Source organism: Jaculus jaculus, chromosome 5 (genome assembly GCF_020740685.1).
Source record: "Jaculus jaculus isolate mJacJac1 chromosome 5, mJacJac1.mat.Y.cur, whole genome shotgun sequence".
NCBI lineage: Eukaryota > Metazoa > Chordata > Mammalia > Rodentia > Dipodidae > Jaculus > Jaculus jaculus.
In genome coordinates this window covers 101196039-101208741 of record NC_059106.1, presented here as the reverse complement: position 1 = coordinate 101208741, position 12703 = coordinate 101196039, and the positions used below count along the sequence as shown (strand labels likewise).

The window sequence follows — 12703 nt, the reverse complement described above, 5'->3', positions numbered from 1 at the left end:
CCTCTTATGATATAGACACTTTTCAGTGAGAATTTGTGTGGGTGAGAAAAGAAAACAACTGACTTACAATTTTGTACTAACTCTTACATGTGCTCTGCTGTTTGTACAACATTTATGCGAGGCTATTGTAAAATGGATACAGCAAATAAAACAATTTAAACAGTAGAAAATTAATTGACATGACAAACTTGAAGAAATAAGTACAACTATTTACATTTTGACATTTTCAGAACACTTTGCCATTTTCCAGGGGCTTTATATATTATTAAGTTTTATCATAGCCTAGAAAATGACCAAAGGAAACAGTTCACAAAACAGTCCTCATTCTCTGATTAAACTGTCAGAGCAGGGCTCTATACGTAGCTCAGCAATAGTGTGACTGCCTAGCAGGCATGAGGCCGCGGTTGTTGAATGCCCCGAGTGCCCCCACTTCCCCCCAAAAAGGAAAAAAGGAAGAGCAGGATGAGAGGAAAGTAAGCGGTATCCAGTCAGCATCCTCCGTCTTCACACCTGACTGATTTCAGGAGTCCCTTCATAACAAAACAAAACAAAACAAAACAAAACAAAACAAAACAATCTGCGGCTTCTCCCAATTTCTTCTTTACTGTGTCAGTATTTGCATATAACTTCACACATCCTTCCTTATACTTCCTATCCTCTCTAGAGTACTTACAATACCTAATACAGTGTGAATGGTTGTTATTCTGTGCTAGGAGATAAGGGCAAGGAAAAATGTATACATGCATACAGATGCAAAATTTTTTAAATATTTTTAATACATGTTGGCTGAACTCTTAGATGTGGAGGGCCAACTATATACCCTATGTTCTGTCATTCTAAGTTGTTTTTGTACTTGAACTATCCTATTTTTGCTACATAAAGTTAACTGTTACTTTAGGTAATGATAATTAGTTGACTTACAAATTCTGTTTGCTATTTAGTAGCCAACTTTTTTTTCACAAGTATATGGGAAGAGATGCTACTCATAAGATGGGACTGAGTCCTCTACAGAAGTTAAAACATTTGGCTCTGTCAGCATTTGGTCTTCTTGATTTATAATAGAATTTTTTGGGAGGGTTGTTGTTGTTTATTTTTCAAGGTAGAGTCTCTCTCTAGCCCAGGCTGACCTGGAATTCACTATGTATTCTCAGGCTTACCTCAAACTCACAGCAACTCTCCTATCTATGCCTTCCAAGCACTGGAATTAAAGGCATGTGCCACCACATTTGACAATTTATAATAGAATTTTTTATATGATAATGAGAAGCAAAGACTTGCAAAATGGGATTACAATACACAAAAAGCTAGGGACATGTGGAAAGTAAAGCCATAGAAACATCGTATGTATAAATATATCTGATAAGATGTTCTGAAGTAATCTTGCTCTTCTAAATTACAAAGTATGGACACACCCTGAATAGTTGTTCAATGAAATAAAAAGATCATCCGCAGTACTTTTTTTCCCCTTAATATTATTGGAAACTCATTGCATTCCTTCCTCCATAGGCAGGCAGTGGGGAAAACACCATCTTTCCCATCTTAAGGAGCACAAAATATGGGGTTGGGGTGAAGGCTCAGTCAGTGATTGCATGTCAAGCATGAGGGTATGAATTCAGTCTCCAAAACCCACACTGAAAAGCCAAGTTGGTGGCACACATTTGTTATTCCAGCACTGGGGAGGCAGAGACAGGTGGATCCCTGGGGGCTCACTGGCCAGCCAGTTTAGCCTACTTTGTGACCTGAGGCCAATGAGACCCTATCCTAAAAAAAAAAAAAAAAAAAAAGACAGCAATCCTGAGAGGAACAACACCCAAGATTGTTCTCTGGCCTCCACATGTATGCACACATATGTGCATGTGTGCCCACATTTATGTATACCTGCATACACATGAACATGCACACACACATACATACACACACTAGAAGATGCTGCCACTATTCCACTTTGCTACCCTAAAGGAAACTATGTCAAATTCTTATCTCTTCCACAAAGAACTTTGATTGTAATAATACAAGATAACACTTGGAGCAATTGAAAGGCAAAATTTAGAACTGGCATTTGATTTTGAGGCTACTCACCACTCTTGGCTGACAGTTGTTATTGCAATGCTTGGAAGTGTGGCCAAAGGTAGTGTGGTTGGCCTGGAAATGCCATCTCCCTCAGGAGTCCTTGCCCTTTCACTCTGTCTCTGGGACAGTGGTGGTAACTGTAAGCTTCCTGAGCAACACCTTCTTCCTCTCCAGAGGTCGATCCCAAGGGTGTTACTGGAAGAACTGTAGGATTTACTCAAACTACATTCAAAATAATCTTTAATATTCTAGAGGAACACAGAGAAAGAAAAAAGAAAAGGAAAAAAAGTGAGATTCAGGTGTTTCAAATGATAGAGTAAAATAAGGATCTAAATGGTCAAACTGTCATTCAGGAACTCTTCATTTGTTATTTCACAATTGGAATCTGATGATGATCATAAAAGCTTAAGAGGTAGCATGCAGAGAAAGTTGAATAATCAGAAGATCTCTATACTCATAGAAAATGTTTACCAGGAATAGTACATAAATTGAAGGACTTTTTTTTTTTTTTCATTTCTTTCTCTCTCTCTTTATCTTTCTCTTTTTCTCAAGGTAGGGTCTCACTAGACCAGACTGACTTAGAACTCACTTTGTAGTCTCAAACTGGCCTCAAATTCACTCCCACCCAAGTGCTGGGATTAAAGGTGTGTGCCACCATGTGTCGTTATTTTTCTTTTTTTTTTCTAATTGCTAAATTGCAGATATATTTTAGCAATTAATGTTGTAATTCTGCTCCATGCTAGCAAACCACAACAAACTATGAAATTCCTCTCACTGAACTTCTATATAGTGATTAATACTTATGGACTCTGTACAAGACCATAGCCAATCTAGGGCCTCATGCATACTAGTCAAGTGATCTAGCACTAAGGTTAGACCCAATATCTTTCTACTTTTTTGAGGCAGAGTCTCACTATATTCCCACTTATATTCATGGTTAGAAATGAGATAAGATAGTTTCAGGACTGACATTGTGCTTAGGTTGAGATTCAATTTATACCACAGGCCAGTATTTTCACACCTTATGAAATCAGAGGTGGAGATTATGGGAAGCACCAAGTAATACTTAGGGGCCCTATCAAGATTAATGTCATTATGTTCCACGACCCAATAACTGTGCTTCTAAGAAATATGGTTTTACCATAGTCAGTCACAATAAATGATAAGATCTGCTTTCCTGGTGGCACTTCTTATTGTTATTACTGACTACTTTTCCCTGCTTTTAAATAATTTCCCAATGTCTATGATTAGAAATGGCAAACTGTAGCATCCATGCAGGGATTTGTCTTGTGGTTATAATACCATATATGCTTGCAGATATTACCTATGCAATATAGGTACATTTATTAAGTTACATATTTTAAATAATTTATATTTCTGTGTATTATTCTCTATCCCTTTCTTCTTTCTCTTATGTATATACATACTCCAATTCATTTTATCTGCTGTTCCTTACCCTCTAAAAAAGTCTTTTAATCCTTTAATCATAATTAATTATGTATGTTCAATGTGTCAATTGCACATAATTCACCTCTCACTTCTGCAACTTAGTTTCCAAATACAAAGCACCGAACATATATACCCATCATACTGACACCTATCCCTTTATATTGTGTATTGTGTGCTTCATCTGTAAAGACAGGGCTATGGTTCACTGATTTCTATATTCCTACAGACTCAAGCAGAGTGTCTTGTCTAAAATAAATGACACTGTACTCACTATTACCTTTTCCCCAAAAATGTTCTTTCCTACTATCTGTACATACTCACTCTCTCACAGCTCATGTTATCTCCTCACTTTGTTCTTTCATAAAGCCTCTCTTCTCATCATCCAGTCTTTCTTTGCTCCCCTGATGTTTCTTTAAATCTTTTATCATGGCTGGGATTGTTTCATAATTTTTTTTTATATATATTTTAAGCAGGCGTGATGGCACACACCTTTTTTTTAATTTTTATTTATTTATTTGAGAGAGACAGACACAGAGAGAAAGACAGGTAGAGGGAGAGAGAGAGAATGGGCGGGCCAGGGCTTCCAGCCTCTGCAAACGAACTCCAGACGCGTGCGCCCCCTTGTGCATCTGGCTAATGTGGGACCTGGGGAACCGAGCCTCGAACCGGGGTCCTTAGGCTTCACAGGCAAGCGCTTAACCGCTAAGCCATCTCTCCAGCCCTGTTTCATAATTTTTGCTCATTTCTTGTTAGTATCTCAGTTGGCAAGGGCTTTATGTTATTTGTTACTGAATCTCTAGAACCAAGAACTATATTGACACAGAATGTTTCCATATGCTAATAGGTAAGTATATAAACCACTAAATAAAAGTTTTACTGATTGAAATAAATGGAAATATAAGTAGCTACATCCTACTTGAGGATAAAAGCTTACTTTAAAAGTATGGCACAAAGTATAATCAGCTAATTTCCTCTTGTGCCTCTGAGTCAGAGAACACAGTGTTATCTTCAGCTTGGAAGGCTCAACTGCAAAGTGAAAGGGCTAGGTGGTACTCTCCTCAAGAAACAAGGGCTAAGCAATGTGTGGAAATCAATGTATCATTTTTTTATTTTCTAGTAGTCATATTAAAAAGTCAAAAGAAATAGTTTAACAGTATATTTAATTTAAGCTTATATAGCTAAAATGTTATTTTTCTCCATTAAAAAAATAAATATCACATTTCCTCATGCAACAACACTTATTAAACTCAGTGGGTCACCACCCCACCCCCAAAAGAAAGAAAGAAAGACATGAAAGCAGGAAGTGATAGGAAGAAGGAGTTTAGCAGTAGTGGGAGGGTGCTAAAGGGGAGTAATGAATGATGAATTGGATGATATACATATATGAAATTGTGAGACAGAAAATAATAAGAAAAAAACGCAAATGCAATTTGTATCAAAAATTGTTAATAAAATAGTTTTCACTGTTTACTGTACCATATATGCAAATTCCAAGATCTAGTTTATATTTGAAGCTCATTCCCAACTAGGCTAGTACTAATCACAGATGATTGAGACTACCACATCAGACAAGGAGAATCTAGCTAATATTTATCTACTCTGGTTCTAGTGAGGATAAGAATTCCATGTCTCTTTATGCATTTTTGCAATTAATCTCACTCCTCTTTTGGCAGTGTCAGCTTTACTATCCTGGTGAGAATCAGGATTTATTCTCTAATAATACAAGTATAAAAGCGATTTGTCCACCTTAATGGACATTGCTGTTTTAATATTAAAATAATTCAGCTCTTGAAACCTGTGATATACAAACAATACTAAGGGACAATGATGAGCTCACTTGCTTTTCCTTTCTTCTGTGGGCTACTGAGAAGAATGTGTGTTCTGTAGAATTGGATGGGAAGTTCTGTAGATGTCTGTTAGTCTATTTGATCTGTGGTATTGTTAAGCTCTGTTATTTTTCTGTTTGGATAATCTGTCTATTGATGAACCTCACAATGATAATCTTTTCATTTCATTTTTTTTATTAGTTAGTTTTGTACCCAGTAAATACAGTCAAGTTGGTACCATTGTTAGCCTCCTCCCTGTCCTCCTTCCCCAACCCCTCCTTGTTGAGGTATATGGGTCATACAATGATAATCTTAAATATTAATAGGCTTAACTCACCCATCAAAAGATACAAGGTAACAGGGTGGATCAAGAAAATTGATCCTTCTATCGGCTGTCTTTAAGAAACCCACCTTACCATAAAGACAGAAACCTCCTCAAGGTAAAAAGATGGAAAATGATATTCTAAGCAAATGGAAGTAAGAAACAAACAGCTGTGCCTATATTAATATCTGATAAAAATAGACTTCTAACCAAAAGTAATCATAAAGGACAAAGAAGGCCACTTCTTACTCATCAAGGGAATGATCCAATACAAGAACATCACAATCATAAATCTATGTGCACCAAACACAGGTGCACCAAAATTTATAAAACAAAACCTACTTGACAGCAAAACAAAAATAAATGTCAACAGCATTATAGTTGGAGACTTCAATATTCCAGTATCATCAGTAGCCCACAGAATCATCTCCAAAATAGACCATATACTAGGCCATAAAAAATGACTCCATGAATTCGAAAAATTGAAGTAACTTCCTGAATCACATCAAATCACAATGATTTAAAGCTAGAAATTAACAAGAGACAAATAAGGATCTCCATCAGCTCATGCAGAGTAAACAATATACTTTTAAACAATGAATGGGCTGTGGAAGAAATAAATAAGGAAATTGTAAAACTCCTAGAATTGAATGGTAATGAAAACATAATTTACCAAAACTTATGGGACACAATGAAGGCAGTCCTAAGGGGAAAATTCATACTGCTACATGCCTTCATAACAAATACCAAGAGATCCCATATTAATAACCTAACTGTTCTCCTAAAGGCCTTGGAAACAACTAAGAAGAATCCAACCCTCAGAGCTCCAGATGTAATGAAATAGAAATGAACAAGAAAAAAAAAAAAAGAAGTATCAAATTAACAAAATCAGACATGAAAAAGAAGAGGTCACAACAGACATCAATGAAATTGAAAGAATCATCAGGATATACTTCAAAATCTATACTCCACAAATTGATTAATCTGGAAGAAATGGGTGAATTTCTAGACACACACCACCTACCACAACTCAACTTAGAACAGGTTAATCTCCTAAACAAACTTATCACATCTATGGAGATTGAAAAGGTAATCAAAAACCTCCCCAAAAATAAAAGTCTAGAACCAGATCACTTCTCAGCTGAATTCTATCAAACCTTCATAGAAGGACTGAAAGTAATTTTTTGCAAATTGTTTTACATAATCTAAAACCAGAGAATCTTCCCCAACTCCTTTTATGAAGTTAGCGTCACCCTAACACCAAAACCAGACAGAGATGCAGCAAGAAAACTATAAATCTATATCCCTAATGAATCTAGATGTAAAAAATCCTGAACAAAATCCTTGCAAACTGAATTCAACAACACATCAAAAGCATTATCCATCTTTACCAAGCAGGATTCATCCCAGTGATGCAGGGATCATTCAAGAAATGGAAATCAGTCAACATAGGGATCACATAAACGAATTTAACCACAAGAATCACATGATCATCTCAATTGGTGCAGAGAAGGGCTCTTACAAAATACAACACCACTGCATGATCAAAATTGTGGAAAGAATAGGCATGGAGAGTTTATATCTCAACACAATAAAAACTACATTTAAAGCACTTAAAGCCATAACACTACTTAATTGGGAAAGATTCAAGGATTTCCCATATCAATTGGGAACAAGACAGAGGTCCCCACTCTCAACACTGCTCTGTAACATAGTAATGGAAGTACTAGCCCAAGTAATAAGACAAGAGAAAGAAATAAAAAAGGGATTCAAATTGGAAAGGAAGATGTCAAGTTAAACGAATTAGCAGATGATATGATCCCATAATTAAATGACCTGAAAGTATCCATCTCAAAACTTCCAAATGTGATTAATTCATTCAGTAAAGTGTCAGCATACAAAATCAATGCACAAAAATCAGTAGCCTTTATATATGCAAAGGACAAATATACAGACAAAGAAGTCAGTGAATCTGTACCCTTTTCAATAGCCACAAAAAATTAAATACCTTGGAATAACACTAACAAAGAATGTGAAAGACCCATATAACAAAAACATTAAAGACTCAAGAATGAAATTGTTAGGACTTGAGAAGATACAAAGACTTCCCATGCTCCTGGATATGTAGAATTAATATTTTGGAAATAGCAATTCTACAAAAAGCAATATACACATTTAATTCAATACCAATGAAAACTCCAGCATCATTCTTTACAGAAATATAAATAATTATCTCTCAAAATTCATATGGAATGGCAGCAGGTCTCAGATATCCAAGCATATCCTCAGCAAAAGAAACACCTCTGGAGGTTTCACCATACCTGATCAAAAGATATATTACAAAGTCATACTGACAAAACAGCACAGTACTGTATAAAAATAGAAACATAGACCAATGGAACATAATTGAAGACAAAGACCTTATGTCAAGTAACTACAGCTACTTGATCTTTGACAAAGGTGCCAATAATATGGACTGGAGGAAAGATAACATCGTCAACAAATGGTGTTGTAAATATTGTTTAACTACATGTAGAAAAATGAAACTACACCCACTCATAAGACTTGAAATTCTTCTCCTACTGGAAGAAAAAATAGTAGGAACTCTCTCTTATATAGGAGTCAGGAAAGACTTCCTGAGCAAAACACCAGTAGCTCAGGAAATTAAACAATCACTCAACCAATGGTATCTCATGAAGCTTAAAAGCATTTTCACAGACAAATATACCATAAGCAGAGTCAACAGATTACCCACTGAGTGGGAGAAAATCTTCGCCAGCTATACCACTGACAAAAGAAGTCTAATATCTATAATCTACAAAGAACTCAAACAAACTAAATAATAAAAAAAATCAAACAACCCACTCCAAAAATGGGACAGATAACTGAATAGGGAGTTCTCAGAGAAAGAATTACAAATAGCTAACACACATCTAAGAAAATATTCAACATCCCTAACCATTAGGGAAATGTAAATTAAAACAACCATGAGATTCCACCTTACTCCAGAAAGGATGGAAATCATTAAAAAATATAAATACAAATGTTGGCAAGGATGTGGGGAAAGTGGAACCCTCACCCACTATTGAGTAGAATGTAAACTTGTACAACCACTATGGAAATCAATTTATTCCTGAAAGGGATGAACACAGAACTACCTACAAACCCAGTTATTCCCTTACTGGGAATTTATCCTAAATGCTCTAGGCATTAATACAGAGACATTTGCTAAACTATGTTTATAGCTGCTCAGTTTATTATAGCTAAGAACTAAAACCAACCCAGATGCCAATCATTGGATGAATGGATACCAAAGTTGTGGTACATTTACACAATGGAATTCTACTGACTAGTAAGAAAAAAATGATACAATGAAATTTGTAGAAAAATGGGCAGACTTGGAACAGATCATACTCAGCAAACTCAAACAATCACAGAAAAACAAACGTCACTTATCTGCGGTTCCTAACCTGGACTTTGCTAGAGTTGCTAACCTACCTGATAGGCAACTGAAGGCCCAGACAACAGAGATGCAAGGGTTTGGAAGGAGGGGAGAGAAAGAGAAGGGAAAATCTTAAAATCCAAAATAAGCTGGTATCACAGAAACCTTTGTCCTTGGAGACAACCTAAAAGATATAACCCACAAAGGTACAAGGGGGAGCACATGAAAAGTGGGGGACCTAGAGAGGGTGGGATGAAGCCAAGCTTAGAAGAAATTTTTTATTCTGTCTCTGGTCTCTAACTCCCAGTTCCAAGGAATGGTTACTACCCACATTGAGGTATTGATTGGAGAAATCTATGAGGTCCCCAAATCAAGACAAGTCTCTGTCAAAGCAATTAATTAACTGTCTGAAGCAAAGGTAAGACCCTATTGCTGAAGGTATCATATGCTGCTGACACAGCATAGAGAAACCTGGCTGGAATTCAGAAGAAAGCCAGTCTCTGGACATTTATCCTGTCTAGTGATGAAAAGTGCTACATGAGCAACTGAGGGAAAGTGGCCAACAGTAGTCTAAGCAACCAGAGGTCTAAACTACTCAGAAGCAAACACCGTGACAAGACGGACACACCAGTGCAATAGTGGTACACAGCCTTGGTAGATAAGCAATAAATTTCTGATTGTCTCAGAGATCTGCTCAGTGTAAAGAAACCTATATCTGGAGTTGGTACCCAGATCAGAATTATATGGAGACAAATGTTATGTTCTCCAGTGTCAAGATCTCACTAGTCTTTGGCTAAAGGAGGGGATATATCCATCAAATTCTCCCCAAATTAATAATACTTATCCCATTTTAACTATGCTGACTTCACTCCCCATTGGAGAATCTGTTCTTTTTCAGAACCTAGCAAGACTGGAGAAGATAAACTACCCCTCACACTTCAGCCAAGCCACAGTTGAAACCACAGAGGAATTGGGGAGACAAGCAAGAGTGCTGCTTCCATGATAACCAGCACCAGGATTTAGGAGACAGACCCTGAGGATACTCAACACCTACCAAAGCAGAGATCCAGAGGCTCCAAAGAGCTCATCACTGAAGAAGACTTAAAACTCACCCACCACAGCTCAGGGAATTTTTTGGAAGAAAGAGCAGAAAGATTATAAGAACTACAAGTTAAGACATCATGCCCAGAGGCATTCCCTCTCCCACTCCCAAAAAATAATTGACTGCTTCTTCCACAATGCATAAACCACAACCCCTTAGGAAATACCTGCAACCCCATGGAGGAGGGTCCCCAGTGGAATGGGGACAGGGATGAGGGAAAAGAGGTACCAACACATTATGTATCCATGAAAAGTAAGTTGTTAATAATAGAATAATGATGGTGATGATATTAACAAACATATATATAAATAAAAAAGAAATATGAATACAACTGTTCATCATTAGTAGAAAGAAACTAGAATACAACAATAGAAACTTTTTTCTGATGCAGGGCATGAAAGAGAGAGCTAAAGACCATGCAATGGCAGACACACTAGTGAGGAAGTGGTCAACTGAAAGCAAGGAGACAAGAACCTGAAGTTCTGAAGACAGTGAATCTATAAACTTTCAGGATTTCTCAAACACAATGGATATCCTGGGATCTTGTTAGAATAGTCTTATTTGCAGGACTGAGGTAAGACATGAAATTCTACATTTTCAATAAGAACCCAGGTGAGGCTAACGCTGCTGGCTGAGGCCTACACATTAAGTATCAAAGGCCTAGTGGATCTGTGCATCATAGGAATAGTTGCTGAAGATCCCATAATGGAAACTGACTTTCAAGGGTTAGCTATTTATGGGTGGACAAAAGTTTCCAAAGGATGAATGATGGAAAGAGTTTAAATATCAGAATTAACTAAGAGTTGGATGTGAACACATATGAGAAATTAGGGGATTGCAAATGAAAACCACAAAGCAAGACATCAGTGCATCTGCTAGCTATAAAGAAGGGACTAACTTTTCCTGCTCTCTACTTGTAGAGTACTGGGTCAGGTAATAGGAATTCCCTTGTCATTAAAACACCTCACCAGAGTATAGTATCTTTCTTTGTCTTCCTTTGAATGGATATATGGTGTGACTTCCTTTAGAAGAAAACATCAGAGGAAGGTGGCAGCTTACCATCTTCTACTTACATAGTCTGCTGTCACTGCCATCACACTCCTGCTCTTCTTCATCATAGAGGTGGGACAAGCCCCTCTTAGTGTGTTTGCTGTTCAGGGCAGTTTTGCTGACAACTGTTCAGACCTACAGGAGAAAACACACATGCTCATATTTTAATCATAATATGTGACATATTCTCTCAACTAACATGAAATATGCACAGTACATATGTATAAGTGAGTATTACAATTTGCCAAGCAATAACATTTGACATGTTACAAAAAATTCCAAGAAATTAATGTAAAGTTATTTGTGAAGAGAGAAAAAGGTTAGAAGATAACAACTGTGTTCCCAGATAACCAATGATCATGACAAATTTGAAAATAATATACTACAGGTATGGTGGCACATGTCTGTAATTCTAGCACTTGGGAAGCTGAGTTTCAGGCCAGCCTAAATGATGAAGCAAACCCCTGTCTTGAAATAATTAATAATAAAAATAATAATAATAGTGATAATAAATATGAATTTGTGTAAGGATTTAGAATTCACTGTGATGGTTAAATTCTATTGTCAACTTGATCAGATCAGGAATCAAGGAAGAGATACACCTCTTGGGCACGTCTGTAAGGGTGTTTCCAGGACAGAGTAGTGGAGGGATGAAGACCTTCCCAAAGAGTGGGTAGTCCTTCTTGTAGGGGACTATATATAAAGAAACTAGAGGGAGGACCATAGAGTCCTTTCCTGGCTGCTTATGCTACTCACTGCTATGTGCACCTACCCTGCTGTGCCATCCTTCGTGGGCACTGAAACCAAATTCACAAGTCTTTCAATGTGAACTGAAGACTAGCAGCTCTCTACAAATTCTCCAGCTCTTCAGTGCCAGGTAAGGACTGCTGAAACTTTCAACCTTGTGGACTCAGTGGCTACCAGACTGCCCAGCCTACTTTCTATAAGCTAATCTAATAGCTTCCCTTTAAAATTCATACATATTCTAACAGTTTTGTTCCTCTAGACAACTGTGATTAATATACTCAAAAAGGGCACAAAATATTTCTCTTATCTATTATGTCAAAGATTATTATCATGTTTTGAGGCAAGGATGCCACTTAGTAGTAAAGTGGTTGCCTTGCATGTATAAGACCCTGGGTTCAGATTCAATCCTCAGGGTTGAGAGAGAAAGGAAAGAGGGGAGAAAGGGAAAAAGGGAGAAAGCAAAAAAAGATGGCATTTTCTTTTTCTAAGGAAATAACAGAGGGTCATGCAATTATTTTGGCTAAGGTAAAACAGCTAAAACATGTGAGATTCAGAATTTAAAGGACATGACTCAATGACACTGTCAAAAATGGGAAAGTCATCTAATACAAAACAATATGCATTACAATGGTATACCTGAAAGAAAAAGGCTTAATATCAATTTTCCCCTACTTTACATTTCTCCCATTGCATAA

At 36.9% G+C, this 12703-nt stretch overlaps 1 protein-coding gene across 4 annotated transcripts in view; it reads right to left on the bottom strand.

The window, feature by feature from the left end:
* Window positions 1–11405, bottom strand: part of Pde4b (phosphodiesterase 4B) — a 467475-nt gene extending 456070 nt beyond the window's left edge. For 2 of the 4 annotated variants that reach the window (XM_004661721.2, XM_045149397.1), the window contains exons 1-2: window positions 11285–11405; window positions 2080–2318 (exon numbers count right to left, since the gene is read on the bottom strand). In XM_004661721.2, coding sequence (XP_004661778.1) covers window positions 2080–2318; window positions 11285–11329 — 284 coding nt within the window. In that variant the 5' untranslated portion in view covers window positions 11330–11405. Of the gene's footprint in view, window positions 1–2079; window positions 2319–11284 lie in introns of those variants that run through there. The other 2 variants (XM_045149398.1, XM_045149400.1) reach the window with 2 other exon arrangements.
* Between the last annotated feature and the right edge of the window lie 1298 nt (window positions 11406–12703).